Source organism: Rhinolophus hipposideros (genome assembly GCF_964194185.1).
Source record: "Rhinolophus hipposideros genome assembly, chromosome: 15".
In the NCBI taxonomy this organism is placed as follows: Eukaryota; Metazoa; Chordata; class Mammalia; order Chiroptera; family Rhinolophidae; genus Rhinolophus; species Rhinolophus hipposideros.
Genome location: NC_138061.1, coordinates 63,599,144 through 63,621,581, shown reverse-complemented (window position 1 = coordinate 63,621,581; position 22,438 = coordinate 63,599,144). Strand labels below are relative to the sequence as shown.

Below are 22,438 nucleotides of genomic sequence, written 5' to 3'. Positions count from 1 at the left end.
CAAGTTTGGTGCCATCTTTACCTGCATTCCGAATTGAGCCTTTCAGAAGCATGACGACGGTTTCCAGCATCACACAGGTCAGTTCTTTTTCTGGATCCTGAGCACCGAGAATGGACTCTTTGTTTCCTGCCATATTTAAGAAGTAATCCAGAAATATTTTTAAGTGCACATGGTATGATCCCAAATCTCTGATTCCATTCGTTTGTTATCCCCTTACTGAAAGGTGAAGATAATGCTTCTATTATAAGGAAGCATGCATCCCAGGTCATAACAGGTAACTCTGCTACCCCTTAGAGCTGTGGTTCTCCAACTTGACCACCTCAAAATCCCCGAGAGGACTCATTGTTAAAATCCAGAAGCTGGGCCCCTGCCCCAGAGGTTCTGGCTTGGAGGTCTGGGGTGAGGTCCTATCATTGTATTTCTGACAAGTCCCCAGATGCTGTTGATGGGCACGTCTGAGAGCAACTCTTGGAGAACCACTATTCTGTATAATCCCTGACGCCCTGTCTTCCTGACTTTCCTTTGGACACTTGTATAGTTTGCCATTCGTGCTGAGGACGAGGACTGCCAGCTCACTCCATAGGCATGGAGATGCCTGAGAGGTTCTAGAGGACATAGGTGTCCCCATTAGATCCATGAGGGCAGACCAGGCCTGTGTGTTCACCACTGAGTCCCCAGTGCCGGAGAGTGCCTGACAAGGGGGAATTTGAATACATATTTGGGAAATGAATGAATGAATGAATGAATGAATATAGAGTTTATTAACCAGGAGACTAAGTGTCTAAGAAACAACAAGAAACTGTTAACAGAAGGCACGAAGTAAGATTGGATACATCAGCTCACACACACACACACACACAAAGTTTGAATTCTCCTGGGAATGGTCATACTAGGTCTGACATTGGATTTAAGAGTAAATTCAATGTCAGGCTGCTAGAAAGCAATACACAACTAAGAAAACACTGAGACATTAAACAAAAAGACTGTACAAAGAACACGAGAAAGAAACACATACAAAAGACTGCAAGGCCTGGCCCAGGGCCCAGATATGCTAAAATGGCAGTGCCTTATCCTCAGCTCTGACACTCGCAGGGAGGCGTGGGTCCTGCAGAGACTGCAGAGGTGTGAGAGGCTCCTCCCACCGTGTTTGTCTCAGTCTTCCATGGGCCTGTAGAAATAAAATGACTAACATTTCTTGAGCACCTATTATGCGCCAAACATATCAATGGGTCCTTTTCAGATATTTCCTCATTAAATTCTTACAACAGCCCTATGACATATATATATATATTATTATTATTTCCATTTTACAGAGGAGGAAAGAGGCTCATTGAAGCGAAGCAACTTCCTTAGGATCACTCAGCTCATAAGCAACACAGCCAGGATTCCAGCCCAGTGCTGGCTGTCCCCAATGCCCACGCTCTCTGCCTCCGCTTCTTCCCCTCGCAGTGGCCCAGGAAGCAGACAGACTGATGACTTTAGCTTGAGTCTAAAGTATAATTCCAAAAAGGGCCAATGACTAGAGAGCCCCGACCCCTCACAGCCAACACAGTAGGAGGAGAAGAGACTGAAAGGTGAAGAGAGGTAAGTGGCTGGCTTCCTGTGTCCCAGTGTCCTTCAGGCTGAAATCCCAGAGGGGCAGGTGTGGACAGATTAAGGGAAAGTCAGGCGAAACTGAAAGGAGTTTTCATACTCTGATTCGTATCTGAAAGTTGGTAGAGGTGGGGGTTACAGACAAGCACATAGAGTGGCCCCAGCAGGGTATGTGAATGGGGTGTGGTTAGGCAGTGGGAGAGCCCAGGCCAGCACTCCTGAGTGCACTCTGGCCTGGACAGAGGGACGCTGAAATCCCATGGGGGAGATGAGGCTGCTGATGTTGACAGCCCAGAGTGTACGGGCTGAGGCAGCGGGGAGGGGATGGATGTACAGCCCAGCAGGGTACACACAAGTGTGGGCAAGACTCAGAAGGTGAACTGGGCAGCAATGACCCCTGCTCCAAGTGGGATATCATATGGACCAACAGTACCGAGTAAGCAAAGTGATTGTGTCCCAGCTGACCCTGACAGGTCCCCCCCAGAGCCTCAAGCCTCTCTGATCTCCCTTTTCTCTTTGCATTACTAAGGACCTGTCATTCCTCCTGCTATCTCTCCATCTAAATGCTCAGACAATATCTAATGCAAGAGACCTCTGAAAGCTGAGAATTCATCAGGCCGGAGTTAGCCCCATGAGTCTGTTTAAAGTTATCCCCACCCGCCTCATCTCTTCATGGGGAAGACCAGGCCAGTTATAGAAAATAGGGAGGCTGCTGCTCTGTGAAGTCATCTGTCCCAGGGATGCCTTCCCTGACCCTCATGGCACCGGGTGACATTGGCACGCTCACTTTCTCTGTTATGTTGATGGGTGGCAGAGCAGGCATGCAGACCAGGCCCAGCTAACACTGACCCCAGTCTGTTCCCCTCCTGCCTCTGACGCTCCGACACACCTGACTTCCTCAGAATCTTGGCCCGCTTCCTCAGCTGGGCTAGCAGCAGGCCCAGGAACCCTGAGTCCCGGAAGATGTCGGTGAAGAGTGGGTCGGCCCCAGCTATCCTGAGGACACTCTGCAGGGCCACGAGGGTGCAGAGTGGCTCAGGGCTCTCCTTGATCAGGAGCTGCACCTTCCCCAGGATCTCATGGGGCACATAATGCAGCTCGAACACCAGGGTCTCCAGCAGCTGGAAGAAGTGAATCTGCACTTGGGCTGGCTTCAGCGGCACCATCTCCACAAACTGCGAGATGGGCTGCAGGGTCCACTCCAACAGGAAGAAGTTGCGGGCGTTCCAGGTCCACATGGTCCTGATAGCCAATAAGACTTTTGTGCAGAGGACAGAGTCGCTGGCTTTGTGGAAAACATTCTGTAGGACTTGGAAGGCCTGAAGATTCTTAATGGTCACCCCTAAAAACGAAAATAAAGGAATAATCCTACAAGTCATTTCTCCAGCCTATGCCTAGAAATACATGATTGCATTATCACTAGGAAACACCATTTAAAGTTTCTATGTTCTAGCTCCTGTGGGTAAATTTCAATCAGAAGTCCAGAAATCTAGCTGTCCAGAGTGTGGGTAAGATTAAAGCTGCATTGTCCAAGACATGGTGGCTAAGTGAGCACTCTAAATGTCACTCTAAACTGACATGTTCCATGAGTGTAAAAAAAATGCACACTGGATTTCCAAGACGTAGCACAAAGAAAAGAATACAAAACACAAATGTCATTAACAATTATTTGTGTTGACCACATGTTGAAATGGTAATATTTTGGATATATCGGGTTAAGTAAAATATATTATGAAAGATAATTTAAGCTGTTTCTTCTTTTTTAAAAAATATATGGCTACTAAAATGTTTCAAATTAGGTAAATTGGCTCACATTATAGTTCCATTGAGCCACTCTGGGCTGGAGGATTGGTTTCAATCAATTAAAATCAAATTATGTTAAAGATGACTAAGCAAAGTCAGTTTCATTGCTAAACAAGCTATTAAATAAAGACACCTTTCAAACCCACCCCGTTTCCTAGCTCTCCAGCTTGAAGGTTAAAACTCTTGCCCGGAAACACTGTCTGGGAACTCCCAGCCTCCAGCCTTCTCTGCCTCAGACACCAGAGATGTTTCTGGAACTTCTCTCTGATCCAGACACTGCTTTGTGAACTTGCTGGAGTCCTATCCAATGGCTCTTCCTAAACTGACCCCAAGTTCTGCAACCCCTGCCCTCTGGTCTGCGCAGGTCTCTGTGCTCCTTTCCCCAGACTCAGGTAGATGTTTCCAGTCACCATTTCTTTCCCCAGGCTGTACTTTCTGGCTTTAACCATCTTCCCCTTCCTTTCTACCTGAACAGCCTATGCTTAGCCTTGAAACTTCACCCTCTGTGCAGGGTTTCCATACTGTCACAGATAACTGCCTGGTGCCACCACTGTGCCTCATGAATTTATCAGCCAGTTATGGAGCAGATTACGGTTCTGTGTATGTGTGACAGTCTCTACAGAGATTTTGTAGGCAGCAGACACCTAGCCTGTTCACGCTGGTGGCCAGCCAGGGGCAGAGAGTCTGCTGCACAAAAAGAAGCAGTGCATGCTAATTGAGTTCGTCAATCAATCAATCAATGTCTCAAAGTACAGAGGAAGCATTGACTCTGAGCCGGGCGAGTGTTTCGGGGCCATCAGTCCCCATTATATAAGCAAATGTCACAGAGTAAGTCACACCAGAGGTGGCGGTAGACATCAGAGGTTCCCTCCATTATTCGTCTTCGCTTTTATTAAGCAAACATTTCCTCTAAGTCCCACCCAAGACACCTAGAAAAAAGTCTATCAAGGAGGTATTTTAAATCCACTGTGTCACTGACACAAGCCAAGTGTTTGTTTCATTACAAAGAGCCAAGGAAGACTTGTGTAGCCTTGTCGGGAAACAATGCCGATGGCTGCCAGGTACTCAGAGACACATGATGACATACCAGAAGCCTCGTGATGGAACTTGAAGCCTTCCATCTGAGGGTAGGTGACACTGTCAAACACCTTCAGCTCTGACCTCCCACAGGTTGTCAGCCACACCACCAGCCCGAAGAGCTCGTCCAGGTGAGGGTCCACTTCACTCTGGGTCAGCCCATCATACCTGCAGGGACAGATGAGGCCAGCTCCCTGGACTTCTTGGACAGAGCAGCCACATTTGCTCATGGTGCTCCTCACTGGGATACAGAGGTGACACCGATTGGGGTGCTGGGGAAGACCCCAAAGGTCTCTACCAAGTCAGCACCAAAAGGCAAGGGGGGTGTCCTGGGCAAGGCAATCTGTTTTCAAAGGTCAGCCTTAGACCTACACGTGTGATGAGAATAAACATGGCAAGAGCAACAGCATCTGCTCACAAGAGAGCTGTTTTCTGTGACCAACCCCCCAAAAGGCATGTGCTTTGGGCACCAGCATGGCAGGAGCACCCCATAAATGAGAGATTTGGCATTTCCAACGAGCAACAAAAGGAACATCATGGGAAATAACCTGACTTTATTTGACTTCCTCATGCTTATTTTAAGGTTGAGTATTGTTTTTGTTTTTAGCTACTCATGTTTCAGTGGGCTACGTTTCTCTTCTTGTGGAGAAGGGTCCCCAAGTCTTATTCCAGCTCTGCCATGTCAATAGTAAAAGTCTTTGCAGTGTGACTTCATTTAAGGTAGAAAGGAAAACCAACGCAGTGTAGTGCGTCCTTTCTGACACTCCCCGGAACAGGCTCATTTCCCTGTCTCCCACAAGAAGTCTGGGGCAAAGCAACCACCCATTTAACCAAAAAAATGTTCAAGAACTAGTATGGCAAAGACCTCCATGATAGCTTGAGGCAATTGGAAGAGTTTGGAAAATCAAGCAATTTCTTTGATTTCCATCTCTTGGTGTATCCAGTCCCTGGACCCAACCCGAAGACGATATGGCGACTCAGAGTGGAGGAGTAGCCTGACCCAGCTGACCATGTCCTCATTTGCTTTTCCTAGGGGTCAAGGATTTGAGGGAGAGTAGTTTAATTGGGGTTGATCCCAAAATACAAGCAGGGGAGAGGTCCTGTGAGACAGAGGGAAGGAAGGCTGTACGGAGCGTCATCCAGCAAGTGTCTCATCGGACAACTGGAGCTTAATCCTCCTGGGGACTCTGGGAAACAGAGTAAACTGCCCCTCTGCCCCCTCCCAGCCTCACAAGAGCAGCTCTTGCCAGTCATTGGGTGAGGGCTGCTCCTGGTAACTGCTGATTCCTTAGCAGCCCCCAAGCCTATGGGCAGAGCCGGTTACAGCAGTCCCAGGAAGCCCTCAAACACAGCGATGTGCCTTCCGAGAGGTGTCTGTCAGGCCGGTAGGCATGTAAGTGGTACATGCCACCACAGGGACTTGGGGAAACTATTATCGCGATAGCTCACTGGTTCTCTAAGGAAGTGACTCCAAGCTTGCAGCCCATTACATTACATGTGCAATAAGTCTCTCTGGCCATGCTCTGCGGAAATTCGTATTTCAGAAGACCCTCTCATAAGCCTCAATATCTGTTGTTCTCCAAAACACTCCAAATGATTCTGAGGACCGAGGTTTGGCAGTTCTCCCCCACCAAGCACAGCCACTTACTGGAGTAACACTTTGAGGAGAAGAGGGTAGCCCTCCCCGTGCTCAAACTCCAGGAACAGAGCTGGGGAGACAGGGTAGGAGTCTTTCACGAAGCCCAAGACCAAGTTCACAGCCTCCGCCACCTCGGGGGCAGGGAGAGAGGCTGCCAGCCTGGAGAGGTTCTGCAGGGAGATCTTGACACAATCCATGGCTGCGGGAGGAAAACAGCACCGTTTGCTCAGAAGCAACAGCTCTTCTGCCACAGTCATTCCCTCCCCCACACCACCCCCTTTCAACTGTGAATCAAGATGTGAATGTGAATTAATCCAAAACATTTTTTTTCTGACTGTTGGATCAAGAAGACTCCCCCTTGGGAAGTGCCATCCTGAGAGCCACACTGAGCAGACCCAGGTGGAGAGCAGGCGAAACAGAGAGAGGAAGGAAGCCTCTTCGCCCTCTATTCCTAGTTCCCAGCGTGTAGCAGTGTCGGGATCCATAAGTAATAAGACACAAGACCCCAGACCTGAACACTGTGGAGGGGTTTAATGAAGCAGCACTGAACAGGAGCAGAAACTAGCCTGATGAAAAATGCAGGGAAGGATATGAATATGTGAGAAGGTGAGGGGCAAAAAGATGGTGTGTCTCAGCTACAAAAGAATCAGGGATTTAGAGCCCAGAAGTGTGGGCCACCAGGGAGGGGGAGGAAAGCAGGGTGGCTCCTGTGGGGCCTGGCCATTCTGGTTACCCCAGAACTGTAGAAGCCCCAGGAAGATTTGAGTCAAAAGAGAGATGCCACTGGATTTGCATTTTGATTTATCACTTGTTTTAGGGCTCTTTCATTGGGAGGAGTCTCCTCCGAGAGCTGAGAAAGTCAGGAAAAGTGCCTGCTGAGGACTTAAATAACATGCTCAGCCCCTCAGCTGTGAGGCCTCAGAGGCACCAGAAAGTCTGCATCCTGGGAGGCAGGAGGGGGCAATCCTAAGAGCTGAGAGCTTGGCAGGTAACTGCCAGGTCAGCCCTTCCTTTCTGCCTTCTCTTCAGCCTAGATGCCCACAGATACCCATTTCCCTAAGGGGGTACAGCATTCCAGGTGGCACGCTCCCCATGGAGGCAGAAGTTTTATTTTCCAGTTAAGAATAATGATACAGTGAGGGCCCGTCACACTAATACATGCAGCCTTTCCTCAGGGGTCTCCAACTCTCGCCTGTGGGGGGATGGGTGCCTGGGCTGCTGATCTCTTCAGGCCCAGCTCAGCCCTGGACCATGACCACCAGGCCTTGGCCTCACCAGGAGCTTTGAATGCCTAAACTGGGGCTGCTGTTTCATCCCAGATTCAGTGACAGCAAGAGGGGGCCTTGTTGAGCTCTCCCAGTTCTCACTGGCTGATGCCCTTTGTTATAGGAGGTCCCAGAAAGAAGACAGACTACAGGACAAGTATTCATGGACAAGCAGGTCACACTGGTAGGTTCTGAGCCACTCCCCGAAAGACCCCATACCTTGGGGTCAGCCAAAGAGATGGACGGCTGAGCTCCCAAGATGCATTCTAGCTGGTGGAGCTCAGGAGATACCACATGGTGGGTGAGGGGATCAGCTGAAGTGAATCTTTGTCCAAGTGTTGCCCTTGGACTTAGCCTCGCCAGCCCTGTGATGGGCCAGGTGCTGAAAGGAGGCCAACCACCTTTCCCGAAATTCTGTGAGCCAAGATGGTGTCCGTGCTTTCCGGTGTTGCCTGGGTTCTCAGGAGGAGCCAGACGGTGCTAAGGGAGCCCCTGGCCTGCTGAGGGCCTCCGCACCACGCCGTGATTACACTAGTTAGTGATGCTGTGACTGGTGTCTATGGGCCATCCACGATGTGCCAGGAGCTATGTGCAAACACAGAAACTCACTGAAGCATCACAACAATCCAGTGAGATCAGCGGGATTATTATCCCAATTTTACAGACGAAAGAATTGAGGCACCCAAGTGGATAAGTGTCCGAGGTCACTCACCTGAGGACAGCTGGAGTCACACTCCAGCTGTCTAGTTCCAGAATCTATGGCCTTAACCCCTACACGTGCTGCCCAGAGACAAACCTAAGGCACTGGAATCAGGCACCTCCAGGCTTAAAATTTGATTCTCTTCTTCGATCACTAGGACCTTGGCAAATTCTGCAGCAACTCCTAATCTCTGTTTTCCCCATTACAAAATGGTATTAATCATTAACATCTATCTCAGAGAAAAAAAGGAGATAATATATAAACAGACCAAAGCAGTGTCTGCTGGACAGTATGTGGACAGTAAATAAGTTTCCCTTTCCCTCCCTCCTCCAGTAGAGCATCAAAATGAACAATAAAAGTACTTTCATGAATGGAGCCAAACAATATAGGGTCATCTACTGGGCATAGATGGGCAGCAGTGAAAACCCTGTTTGTCCATCTGTTTTTTTGGTCCCAGAAGTCTGTCCTGATGCTGCAAGAGCATCCCAGGGTGTTATTGTAGAAAGTGAGTTCACAGCTCATCTCGGACACCGGGGACATACCCTGCAGGTATTGTATGATGCTGGGGTTCTGGGCCTTCGAGATTGCCCTCAGCACGCAGAAGGTGGGCTCCTTCCAAAAGCAGCAGCTGTGCTCCCGGAGACAGGTCGTGGCAACCACTAAAGACTGGAGCTCATTCCCTGACAGAAGTCCCTCCAGTCCCTGAGACTCACTGCAAATATTGACCAACATCTGGAAAATAAATAAATAAATAAATAAATAAATAAATAAATAAATAAAAGGAAAGAAGGAAGGGAGAGAGAGAGAGAAAAAGAGAGGAGGAAAAAGAAAGCCAAGAAGACTGGTTAGGAAGCCTCCTTCCTACAATGGATTTGGTCCCTACTTTTGCAGAGCACTGATGGGCACGTGTCAGCACAAAGGATGGGATTGTGTGTGGTCACCCTGTGCCCCAGGCCAGCATGGTCAACAGTGCCACCTCGAAAATGATGACGGGCCTGGCACTTCAGTTAGAACTCATTACCCTTATAGAAGCAGTTGTTATCCTTTCGAAATCAGAATAATAAAGAAGTGTTTGACATAGAGAAGTGTCTTTTTCTATAGAAAAGAGGGAACATGCCATCAACCATTAAAGGATAGAATTAACAGGACCATGGTATGTACAAAGCAGATATGTTCCTGTAGCACTCAAAACCCACTTCTCCATAAGACCATGGGCACTGTCCTATAACCTCCTAACTGGAGACGTTGTTCCTGCCAGTTCAGTCTCCCTATGGACTTCCCACACCATCTATCCACTTGAGGTGAATCACGGCACACAGAGCTCTGCAGGGACTCACCCTGCCTCTTCACTCATGGGCTCTCACTGATCTAACTGGACCTTCCAATTCAGCAAATACAGAAATCTCCTTCCACCTGAGTCCATTAGCCCGTGCAATGCAGTGATAGGGTCCATACTGGGCAGCCCTGGAGCTGGCTACAGTCCCCTGCCTGTCGGTGTGGCCGTGCCACCCTCAGCTTGGACGACCATTTCTGCTCCTCAACCCTCTCCTCCCCCCATCGCTCCTCCACCTCAACCTTCAGCTCAGGTTCAATGTCATTTCCGCAAAACAGCCTCCTTTATGCTCTACTATAAATCAAGTCCCCTGTGCTCATTTTTTAGCAGACCTTGACTTTTCCCTCAGAGCCCTTAAAAATTAGACACTGCTTGTTTATCCATGTGACCATTCCCCCATTTGGTTTCTGCATCTTCTCTCTGTCGCCTATATAAGAGGGGACTGTGCTTCCTGCAGACACCATTGGTCTGGCATAGAGCTGGACCCGGTAGGAACTTCCTAGATTTTTGTGGAATGAAATAAGGAAAACCCCGAGGAATGCAGACGTAGTCTGTCACTGTGGTTTGTGGTCTGTCTACCCATGGAGAGAACTGTGCAGACTGGGCTGCACTCGCTCCCTGCACATAAAAGCCACATGATAAAAATTCGTTAACGTGCTCAGTACTACATCCTGGCCACCCTTGGAATAGGACTATGTACAGGCAAATGAGGCCTAAGTTTCCAACAAATGCAGCTTCGGGGATAAACTGCCACAAGTGGAATCCACCAGAACTTGTGAAATACCCTCCAGTAATGATGATTCCGGCTTGAGAATTAGTCTAAAGTGGGTGTTAATGTGGACATTCAATGGACAGCCACATTTGGAAATTCCTAAATGGCCCTAAGTTCCTGCTCGGTGTGGGACGCGGCCCAGATCCTATATGCACAAACATGAGTAAGTGGCACAGTCCTCCTCACCCTCCGCCACCTCCACAGACACAGGCAGAAGGAGCTTTCTGGAGATTGCAGCCTCCAGAACCTGGGAAAGCAGAACTTGTCAGAAAGAAGAAGGCTGTGAGAAGTTATGGTAAAGGCCACTGCTGGCAATCAGAGAGGACAGCAGATGGGGAATGATGAGAGGAAATCACGTTGGGTGCTCTGTGGCCTGAGATGGTTTCTGAAAAGCAAGAAGGAGGTAACATCACTGAGTGGTTAAAAGCCTGACTGGGAGTGGACGCGGTCCCCAGATTCCCAGGGTTCCCACCCCAGTCCCCACCCACTACCTCTGTGACCCTGGTACAGTTTACTCACTGTACCTTAGTTTTTATACAATCAGGACGACAATACTACACACATCTGGGGATGGAAGGGAGGACTCTTGGAGGTGATGGAGGAGAGACCATGGCACAAGGGTGGGTACATAGCACATACTGAGAAAACATTGGCTACAGTTATGCCAGTAGGGTTAGCATGCTTGTTCTCAGAGGGGAAGTGGCAGCAGACAGGAGGTTCCAGATGCTGGGGAGGGCAGGACCTGGGAATGCAGATTGGAGACAGCGCTGGCGGAGCCAAGTAGCATAGATTTCTGGGAGAGAACAAGGGGAATATTGGTACACAGATACAATGAGATGGAAAGAGAAGAAGAAAATCCATTTTCCAAATGCACAGGATTCCAGGCATTTGTGGAGCATCAGAACAGAGGGATGAGCTGGGCCCTCAAGGAGAACAGAGGAGTTTCAGAACTCAGGCCAAGAAAAAGGAGAGCATCACCGAGAAGCAGAGCACAGTCTCAACCCAGAGGAGTCCAGCTGTCCTCTCACTCACCTGCACAAACATCCTCTGAACTTGAACATCATTCTCAAGCAGCTCATCCTTTTCCAGAGGAAAGACGAAGAAGAGGTAAAGGCACTGAAGGAGCAGGGCTGGGAGCCCAGATTCAACAACTCTGCCCAGTGTCTCCTGCAACGGAAGAGCAAACGTCACGTGACCCATGGCCACAGAGCTGGCACAGCATTGCTCCAGACCCTGACCCATGCTATTGGCTTGTGTGGTCATTATAGCGAGGAGAAACACAAGGAGGTCACGTCCTCTCTCTGGACAACAGATTCTCCAGTAAGAATGGAGACACTCATAGGACCCACCTAGGGTGACTGAAGATAAAGTTTATACGAACTGTACACTTTGTGCTCCATAAACATTATACCCTTTTTTTTAAAAAGTATGGTTCTCTGGGGGTTTTTTAACTAATTTTTTTAAATAGAGTTGATATACAATATTATTAATATATTAGTTCAGGTGTAAAACATAGGGATTAGACATTTATATAACTTATAAAGTGATCATCCCGATAAATCTAGTACCCATCTGACACCATATAAAGTTATTACAGTATAATTGACTATGTTCCTTGTTATACTTTTAGACACCATGACACCATGACTGTTTTAGAACAACCAGTTTCTACTTCTTAATCCCTTCACCTTTTTCATTCACTCATCCAATGCCCCGCCCAGCTGGCAACCATCAAAATGTTCTCTGAGTTTGTTTATTTTGTTCTTTAGGTTCCACGTACAAGAGAAATCACATGATATTTGTCTTTCTCTGTCTGACATACTCCACTCAGCACAATACCCTTTAGGTCCATCCATGTTGACGCAAATGGTAAGATTTCATTCTTTTTTATGGCCAAATAATATTCCGTTGTATATATGTACCACCTCTTCTTTATCCATTCATCCATTGATGGGCACCCAGGCTGCCTCCACATCTTGTCTACTGCACATAATGCTGCAATGGACATATGGATGCACATGTCCCTTCAAAACAGTGTTTTGGGTTTCTTTGGCTAAATACCCAGAAGTGGGATCACTAGATGCTTCTCTGTCTCTTTTCATAGCGTTTCTTTTAAAGTCTATTTTGTCTCATATAAGTATAGCTAACCTAGCTATTTTTTATTTCTATTTTCATGAAGTATGTTTTTCCATCCCTTTATTTTAGGTGTGTGTGTCTTTCAATCTGAAATGTGTCTCTTCTAGGCAGCATATGTAAATGTCTTGTTTTCTTATGCATTCAGTCACCCTATATCTTTTGACTAGAGCATTTAATTCATTTACATTTAAAGTAATTATTGAAGATATGTATTATTGCTATTTTATCATTTATATTTTTTGTCATTTTCCTTCTCCTTCTCCTTCTCTTTCTCCTTTTCTTCCTCCTTCTCCTCCTCCTTCTTCTCCTTCTTCTTCTTCTTCAGTCCCTCCAACATTTCTTGTAATACTGGTTTGCTGGTGATCTACTTCTTTAGCTTTTTCTTGTCTGGGAAGCTCTTTATCTGTCCTTTGATTCTAAATGATAGCTTTGCTGGATAGAGTAATCTTGGTTGTAGGTCCTTGATTTTCATCGCTTTGAATAGTTTGTGCCAATCCCTTCTGGCCTGCAAAGTTTATATTGAGAAGTCAGCTGACAGTCTTATGGGAGCTCCCTTGTAGGTAACTAACCGCTTTTCTCTTGCTGTTTTTAAGATGCTTTCTTTGTCTTTAACCTTTGGCGTTTTCATTATGATGTGTCTTGGTGTGGGCCTCTTTAGGTTCGTCTTGTTTGGGATTCTCTGCGTTTTCTGGGCTTGTATATCTACAGGTAACCCCCACATAGCATGGCACTTTCTATAACACGTTTTTGCTCTAACACGGTTTTGCTCTAACACAGTTCAAGAATTGGGGGAAACCCTCATACAACATGGCATTCTAGAACATGGTTTCACTTTAACACAGTTTGAGAATTAGAGAAATCCCTGAACAACACAGAGCGTAATAAGAGCTTTTAAGAGCTAAAAACATCTCATTCGAAATTAGGGAAATCCCCAAACAACACAGAATGTAATAAGAGCTTTTAAGAGCAAAAGATATCTCATTTGAAATTTTTCATTCGAACATGGATATCATATCAGATATAACTGCAGAATTTAAAAATTTATTAGAATTTTAAATCAATTTTGTTCGTGGAGTATTAAATTCAGAGGATGAAGATATCTTGTCAAAAAGAAAACACCTCGGTTAATGGTGCTTAGTAGTGATGATGAAGAAAACATTAATTAATACATATTAATATGTTATACTTTGGTGAAAATTGCTTAATAAAAATATGTCTCTTAATTATAAAAATATAATAGTATTTTTTTTTGGAACCTAACCCCCTTTTTTGTACTAGTTCTTTGTTTCATATAACACGGATTGGCATAACACAGCAATTTTTAGGAACCTAACAACTGTGTTATACGGGGTTACCTGTATTTCTTTTGTTAGGTTAGGGAAGTTTTCCATAATTATTTATTCAAATATGTTTTCAATTCCTTGCTCCCTCTCTTCTTCTTCTGGTACCCCTATGATGCAAATGTTGGTATGCTTGATGTTGTCCCAGAGGCCCCTTAAACTTTTTTCTTTTTACTATTCTGATTGGGTGTTTTCTGCTACCTTACTTTCTAAATTGCTGATGCAGTCCTCTGCTTCATCTAGTTTACTGGTGTGTCCCTCTATTTAGTCTACATTTCATTATTGTATTCTTCATTTCTTACTTGTTCTTTTTTTTATGTTTTGCGTCTCTATTTTATGTTTCTTATCTTTTTGTTGAAGTTCTCTCTAAAATAACTGAGCATCCTTATAATCAGTGTTTTGAAGTCTGCATCTGGTAGACTACTTGTCTCCATTTTTGCTTAGTTCTTTTACTGGAGCTTTGTTCTGTTCCTTCATTTGGGACATGTTTCTTTGTCTCCCCATTTTGGCTGCCTCCCTGTGTTTGTTTCTCTGTATTAGGTAGGGCTGCTGTGTCTCCCAGTCTTAGTAGAGTGGCCTTATGTAGTAGGTGTCCTATGGGGCCAAGGGGCTCAGTCTCCCTGGTCACCACAGCTGAGTGCTCCAGGTGTGTCGCTGGTGTGGGTTGTGTGTGCCTCCTATTGTAATTGATCCTTGGTTGTTCTTTGCACATCAGTGGGAGGAATTGACCCTCACTGACTGGTTGTAAGGACTGGCTGTGACTACAGTGGAGGGTTGTTATGCAGTGGTGACCCTATGGAGCAGGATGCACTTTAGCAGGGCTCTGGTGCCTGTCCACTCTGCCCTTTGGGTGTGTCACCCAGGGAGGAAACTGGGTGGTGTTCCAGTTGGGTCCAAAGCCAGCCACCAAGTGTGCCAGTCCCAGGGCCTCCTGGAAGGGGCCCTGCCACAGACCAAGTTCAGCCAAAGCCTGTGCCTTGCCCAGGGTCACCTGGCATGAGCCACAAAGCAATCTGCAGATGGCAGCCACCCACACTGGGCTTGAAGCTACCTGGGAGAGGCCAAGCCATGACTCGAGGCTGACTGCTGCTAGTGCTGGGATTGGGGCTGCTCAGCAAGAGGTATGGGGCACACTAAGGCTAGATGCTACTTTCTTGGGTTTTATGAACCTTTGGGAGATTTTAGGAAAGTCTACAGCATGAACCAAGGCAGCCCATTTGGATGGAAAAGCTACTGGAAGTGGCTTGGGTGTTTCCTAAAGTTGGGTCAGGTGGGGTCTCAGGGAATCACCAGGGCAGGGTGCAAAGTGTTAGCCAGGTTGATGGAGACTCAGATACGGCACCAGCCTGTGTCTGCATGCCAGGAGTGGGGAGATCTCAACAAAGAAATAATGGCTACTGCCAGTACTTCTGTCTGGGAGAAAGCTGCCCCTACAGCCCTCAGTCTGAAGCCAGACAATTCAGTTCCTTCCCATATGTCCCTGGCACCTTTTGAGCTACTGCCATAGAGCTTGAGCTCAAAGCAAGTGAGTCTGTCAGTGAGTAAGTATATGCATGGGCCCTGTAAGAGGAACACCTCTGACTCCAGCTGCCCTCCATCTCAGTCAGCCACAGTCTTCACTGGTTTTCACAGCCAGAAGTTATGGGGTCTTTTCTTTGCAGCACTGGAATCCTGGGCTGAGGAGCCTGGTGTGGGGCTGGGTTCCCTCAGCCCTCCAGTGGCCCTCCCCAGCTGAGACATCTCTCCCAATTTTGAACCACTACATGCAGGTGTGAGCCCAGCCCATCCTGCATTTCCACCCCTCCTACCAGTCTTAAGGGGGCTTCTTTTGTATGTCCTTAGTTGTAGAAGTTCTGTTCAGCTAGACTTCAGGAGATTCTTAATAATGGTTGTTCAGTAATTTAGCTATTATTTTGATGTGGTCATGAGAGGCGGCAAGCACAACGTTTACCTACTCCACCATCTAGATGGGAAATCCACATTATATCTTTTATAAGACAGATAGATGATAGGAAGGAATGGAGGGAGGGAAGGAGGGACTGGTGCAGAGCTGAAAACAAGGGCTTTCCTAGGCAATCACATTGCTTATTTTGGTAGGTTTCTCCTCATTAGGGAATTGAGGAAGTGGTTAATAACAAGAGCAAACAACTGAATTAAGGACCCGATCAGGGCCGTTCCCATTCCTCTGTTCAGATTTTAAAACTCCCTCTGACCAAAAGGGCCCTATATGTGGAAACTGATAACCAGAGTGGCCAGAGGAGAGGAGACAGGAAGCTGGAAAGAGGGGACCGGCCTGAGTGTGAAGCTTTCTCCCATGGGCTCTGCCTGCAGCTCCACTGGAATTATTGTGGTTGCAGCCTCAGCATGTGTGTACACACACACTCATGCACATATGAGTACATGTGGGGTTCATCTAAAGTATCTTGTCCACACAATTTCTCACCTGGTTGACTAAGTTGACATACGTGGTGGGTAAATTAGAAAAAGAGAAGAGAAGAATGCACAGTCTGGGCCACAACCAGCAATATCATGCAGGCCTCTGGTCCTAACCAGCCCCCTGAAAGCTGCATTGCAGGTAATGTCCATCCCTTTCCTTGATGCCTGGCTCTGCTGTGACCCTACTCACGGCAGCTCTCCCTGTTGCCCATGATGGACTGTCTCCCCTGAAAGCCCATTGCTTACTTCTCTCACTGATTTGGGGGCAGGCTGCTCACAGTGGAACACCAGGCTTTAGGTTAATTTTTACTACTACTCAGACTGGAAACAGTCCTTTCCTAGGGGCAGAAGAGCCCCGGCTCTGTACTTCAGGCTGCTCTGCCTGACGGTTGTCCAGGCAAGTTATGCAGAGGAAAAGCCAGGTGGTCCTCCTTCTGGCTAACAACTGTCACTCTGCTCCTCTCACAGCTCCATGTACCGTCTCCAAAGGTTCCTCTCTTGTCCATGTCACCAGTAGACTGAGGGCAGCCACCACTCTGGTCTGCTCTGCTGCTGTTCCTACTGCCATGCACTAGACTGGGCACAGTGGGCACTCCTGACAGACATATGAGTGTCTGGACCTGCACTGCATGGGGCTTATGGCCATTTCTGCTGATGGCCACAGTTGCCAGGACCTCGTCTGCCTGAGAGAGACATCAACCATTATCAAACCACTCAGGGAGGGAGCGCTAGGACCCCCTTCCCCATGGGAGGTCATGACTGCAGCCACGATGGAGTGTGGGTGGATAGGGAAGGGCAAGAGGCCTCATTTGAGCATTGTGTCTGGGCAGGCATGCACAGACAGGTGTCTACAGGGATGGCTCCTTCAGTCCGAGTTTGACAGGAGGCAAAGAGAGCAGCGGCTCAGAGCACAGGCTCTAGAGTCAGACAGACTAGTTTCACAACATGAGTGAGCCTGATTTCTCACCACTAGCGTGCCATCACCATAATCCGACTTAAGGGTTTGAGGAAGATTAATTCATACAATGCATGGGACACGTCCATTCTTGCTCTGACACACAGGAACATCGGGCATTTTAAATCACCATATTAACCCTAGAACTGAGGCATTATTGTTCCCAGATCTAAAATTAGCAACACAGCAGAGTCACAGAGAGCTAAAGCCATTTGCCTAAGGTTGCATAGAGCTTGTCAACTGAAAAGGCAGGATTCGAACCAGAATTTGAGACTCTGAAGTCCATGTCCTACATTGGAAGGGGAATAACGGAAGAGAAAGGAGAAATCAACGTCATGGAAAGAAAGATGCACTTGACATGGCCACTGCCCTGTACTGGGACATCCCTGTGCACACAGATGAGGAGTGGCCAGGCCAGGGCCCACGGGGCCTGGCACTTACCGAGTCTGTCCCCGTGAGCACAAACACTGACTTGAGGAGCAGGTAGCCATCCTGGTCTGCATCCCCCTTCCACCGCAGCAACTGCCCAGCTGCAGCCCGTGCTTGCTCTGGCAACAACACGGAAAGAGGAGAAAGTGTCACCAGCAGGATGGTGCAGAACTTGCCCACCCAGCTTCCCCGTCTCTTGGGCTCCTTTCCCCATGAGATGCACCTTAGCAACTTTAGGGATTTCTGCCTCCTGCCATCCTCACAATGTTACCGGAATCTATATTAAACATTCCACACTCTGCCACATTAATCTTCTTGGAGGATAGCCTTTACCATGCCACCATCCCTGTTCAACAACCATCAATGGCTCCCTATTGCCAAATAATAAGAACAGACTCCTCAGCGATAGACTCCCTGCAATCCAGAGTCTTCACCCCACTTCCTATATCACACAGCCCCTTAAATTGCAGGGATTCCTGCAATCTGCACATGGTCAAGCCAGTTCTTTCCCCTGGAATTCCTTCCCTAGCCGAGCCTCCAGGGTCCAGTTCCAGGAGTGGAAGAATGCAAGTAAGGAGACGCTGTAACACACGACGGCTTTGGTCTCTGTGTCTGTGCTGGATCAAGTTCTCCATTCAACACTCGGGTGTGCCTTTTATCCTAGCACTTCTTCCCAGAGCCCTGGTCCTGAGCGTGTGTGTGTGTGTGTGTGTGTCCATCCCAGGAATAGGAGAGTTCCCCAAGTCCCCCCTTCCCTCCTTTACTAGCCTCTCCCTTTGTTCCCAAGATAGACAGTGGCAGACCCAGGCTGGCTGGACTCTTAGGAAGACACTGTGCTAATTCTATTAGAAAGCAGAGAGGTCTGAGCAGGAGGCCTGACAGAAACCTGCAAAGCTGTTTCACCGTCCAATAAGCTGTCTCCAGGACCTCTTTTCTCTTACCTGCAGGCTTTCCCAGAAGTGCCTTGTGTATGTCTTGGGCTAGCTGGTTGGAAACATCTTCTGCCAGGCTTTGGAGACTGGGAAAGCTGATGATCCCCACGGAGTGTTCCCAGGCCTGAAAGCAACCAACAGGATTCGGTCAGAGATGTCAGAGCTACAGAGCAAGGAGAGTCAGCCCCCTCTCTCCTTGCCAGCCCAAACCAACAGCTCAACTCACTTTCCCAGGTGCCTCCCAAAAGCCACCACATCATCTATCCTCCAGCTTCCACCATATCCCTACTCTGGTGCCTGTGAATTCTTCAGCTTCCTGCTGAGTTCCAAACCCACAGCCAACTGGGCCCTGGACATTTCCCCTGAAGTTGTGCTCCTAAAACATCAAACACTCGTAACCAAATCCATTGCCTTGCCCCCAAACCTGTTACATCTTTTCTCATTGACTGGCCCTACCAAGCACCCAGTTGCCCTAGTGAGAAACTCTAAGAGTGACTCTCCAGCTCTCCCCTCCCTCTCCTTCCTTACTCCATCAGTTACTCTGTCTCACTGATTCTCCTCTTACACAGTAGTCAAATACTGTACAGATTTCATAGTTTAAGTCATGCAATTATCTCCTTCAGATGAATCTTTTTTAAGTGGGATTGCAAGTTAAAAGAGTGGGGGGTTTCGTTTTGTTTTGTTTTTAGTGCTTTGGTACATATTACTAACTCGCTCTCCAGAAAAAGTTTAGCAGATTAGCCTCCAGGGGCTCCAAGGGAGAGTGCTGCTTTCTCTACACCCACACAAACATTGAATACTGTCATGTTTTTTCATCTTAAATGAGAAACTGTATAGAAGAAAAAAATCTCAGTTGCAGTCTTTTGATTACTAGAGTAAATGAACACTTCTGTGCTTCTTAAATTGCTTGTTTTTACTTGTAGCCTGTTATTATTCTAGTAGGATGTTCACGGTTTTCTTATTTTAATCCTTGGTCCATAATACTATGGCAATTTTTTTCAAATTTGTCATTTTGTCTTTGAACTTGGTATTGTTGGCTGTTGCTATACAGCCACATGAAAATCATGTGAAATGAAATTTCTAAATCTATTTCTTTGTTTTCTGGCTTTAATCCAGATTTAGGAAATTCTTTCCCAGTCCAAGTTGTTATTGTCATTTTTAATCTCCTATTTCTTTTTTGATTTCCTTAAAATTATTTTTTACCTGTCCTTTCTCAATTTCTATCCTATCTGGTCAGATATTTCCTCAAACTTTTTTTTCCTCATCATTTCGGATACTATTTAATAGTAGTCATGACTTTTAAAATTCTTCGTCAGATGCCAGACCCTCTTCAGAGTTTCCCCCCGTTTCTGTAATGATCCTATTCATAGGTCTGTCTTCATCAGAGTTTTTTCCTTTTGTTCTACCATGTGTCACAGGCCAAGTTGACTGTTCTTTCAGTGAGGCTCGCCCTCTCCAGACCAACTGTCAGAGTGGAGTGACCAGCCTTGGACTTGAGTTCCAGCACTTGAGTTCCAGCAACTTCCCATCCCAGGTCCACCGGGAAGGTAGGCTGCTGTGCACAGAACTAGTAGCCTCTACGAAATGCAGTTTTGCTGGATTCCCATCCACTGTTCCATCTCACAAGTCATATTAAATTATATTCCTGCCCAAAGACCCAACCGAGTTTTTTTAAGCTGAGATCCTCCTTCTAGAAAAGATGAAAAAGGCATCAAAATTCCAAAGGAAAATCATTTCAGTGTGTTTCCTTGCTATAGATACTATATTTATTAAAAAGTAAAAACCTTGAAAAATTGTCTCTATATTAAAAGATGCTATACACAAAATAAGGAGATAAGCCAAGGATCAGTAGAAAATATTTGCAATGTGTATAACTGACAAAAGGAATAATATCCAGACTGCTACAAATTAATAAGAAAAAGACAAACAACTTGATTTTTTGTAAAAACAAGCAAATGAAACAAGTAACTAATAAAAGATAAAAGAAATAGCAAATTACTAAGAATCAGGAAAATGCATATTAAAACCACAATGAGATATTTAATACTTTTCAAGTTGGTAAAAATGAAAAGCTTGACAATACTAAATGTGGGTGAAGGTGAGGGACCATGGAACCCCCACGCTCTGATGATGGAGTGTAACTTGGAAGAAACTCTTTAAAGAAGTATTTAACCCAATCCAAGAAAGGTATAGGGCACATGTCCTACAAGCCAGCAATTCCACTCCTACATGTGTTCCCTGGAGAAATACGTGTGCACATGGTGGCGTGGAAAAGAAATATGTCTGCAGCATTATTTGTGACTGTGAAAAATTAGAAAATATCTAATGTTTATCAATAGAACCATGAGGCATAATTTGTGGCATATTTATATAAGGATACAATATATAACTGAAAAAGAAATAGAATTGCCTGTATCAATGCGGATAAACCCCAGAAATGGAATGTTGAGTGGCAAAAGCAAATATTACAATGTGAGGCTACAAAAAACCTGTGAAATTATATATAAATTACACAATATTACTTATGGTTATAAAAATATATCCATATTATTGTATAATTTATATATAATCTCACAGGTTTTTAGAATCATAGTGAAATACCCTTTTGTAAAAAGTCGTATATGTGTGTATATGTGTGTCTGTCTGTATATATATATATAATAATCTAATATCTAATATCTAATCTAATAATCTAATAATCTAATATCTATCTAATAATTCAGCAGGATAGGGGTCACCATTGGAGAAAGGTGGAAGGGGAGTGAGCTCTAGAATGTGTGCACAGGTGGCTTTAGTTTATCTGAAATGTTTGATTCTTTTTATATGGGTGAGGAGTACTTGGGTATTTATTTTGTTTTTTAAAAACTTTGTATCCAAATTTTTTTACATTTTCTGCCCTATAAACATAGCTGCCCCCTTTCTTTTGTAAATAAAAAAGCAGAACATCAGAACTTTGCTAGAACTACAAAAATGCTAGAAGAATGTTAAATACTTTTGCACATAGTAGGCCTTCAACAAACATTTCAAACATTTGATAAGTGAACACGTGATTATGAAATGCTCAATATGCAGAATAATGGCCAAATGCGTTGTGTGCTGGTCTTGTGCCCACACTGGGCCAAACACTTACATGCATTGTTCCCACTAATCCTCACAACGACTCTTTGACATTCATATTGTTATTATTCCCACTTTACGGAAACTAAGGCTGAGCCAGAGGGTAAGCCCAGAGAATCAGTTAAACCACAGAGTGAAGAGTTGAATTATTACACGCAAATCCAAGTAGCATGTGCATGTCTAAGAAATGTATGGCTACCACCTGGAAACCAGCTACCACCTGGAAACTTTCATCCCTGGAAAGAATATGTCAGTCCTTTGGCAAGGAACTCCAATGTAAGATTATTTCCCTCCCCAGGAATAAGAACTCTGCTATGATGTCTTCCTAACAAATCCCGGTGCCTCCTCCCTGCACTGGCAAACCCCTCAAAGACCAATTTGCAGGCAGTTGCCTCAGAAGCATCTAGATTGTCTTCAAGCAGTGGGACTCCAAGAGGCACGCTACAATAAAGCAAACTGGGCCGCTGTGAGTTGAACAGTAATTGTACACTCAGCCAGATCCTCCCAAGGCTCACACCCCTTCCTGGGACGGCAGTGGGCACTTCTGGAGGCCGCATTTACTCTTTCAGGCCACTGGGGTGCCATTTGATGCAAGGAGGCAATCATTTACTGAATGATACCAGGGAGACCCCAAAGAGTTAAGGCAGCTTCCAACAGGACCTAATTTTTCCCCCAAACTGGGACTTGCATGCTGGGAGAATATTGCTTAATATTTTAAAAAACTTTTATTTACTCACATTATCTAAGCTGCACCACGATGCCTTGTGGCTGTCCCCTCACATGGAAGAAAGAGAAAGAAAATGATGCTCGGGTCTCCAAAGGACAATAAGGAATGACAAAAGCTCTTGAGGAAATGGGAGAAAACCCCAGGTTTTGAATGACAGAGAACTGGTTGGTTTCTAAGTATGACA

General features: G+C 46.0%; 1 protein-coding gene across 1 annotated transcript in view; it reads right to left on the bottom strand.

The window, feature by feature from the left end:
• The window catches only part of WDFY4 (WDFY family member 4), a 307,568-nt gene that overhangs the window by 258,740 nt on the left and 26,390 nt on the right, over positions 1 to 22,438 (bottom strand). The window contains exons 3-10 of the mRNA XM_081075021.1: positions 18,420 to 18,534; positions 17,491 to 17,597; positions 11,215 to 11,349; positions 8,620 to 8,809; positions 6,122 to 6,311; positions 4,484 to 4,641; positions 2,483 to 2,935; positions 22 to 126 (exon numbers count right to left, since the gene is read on the bottom strand). Coding sequence (XP_080931147.1) covers positions 22 to 126; positions 2,483 to 2,935; positions 4,484 to 4,641; positions 6,122 to 6,311; positions 8,620 to 8,809; positions 11,215 to 11,349; positions 17,491 to 17,597; positions 18,420 to 18,534 — 1,453 coding nt within the window. The remainder of the gene's footprint in view (positions 1 to 21; positions 127 to 2,482; positions 2,936 to 4,483; positions 4,642 to 6,121; positions 6,312 to 8,619; positions 8,810 to 11,214; positions 11,350 to 17,490; positions 17,598 to 18,419; positions 18,535 to 22,438) is intronic.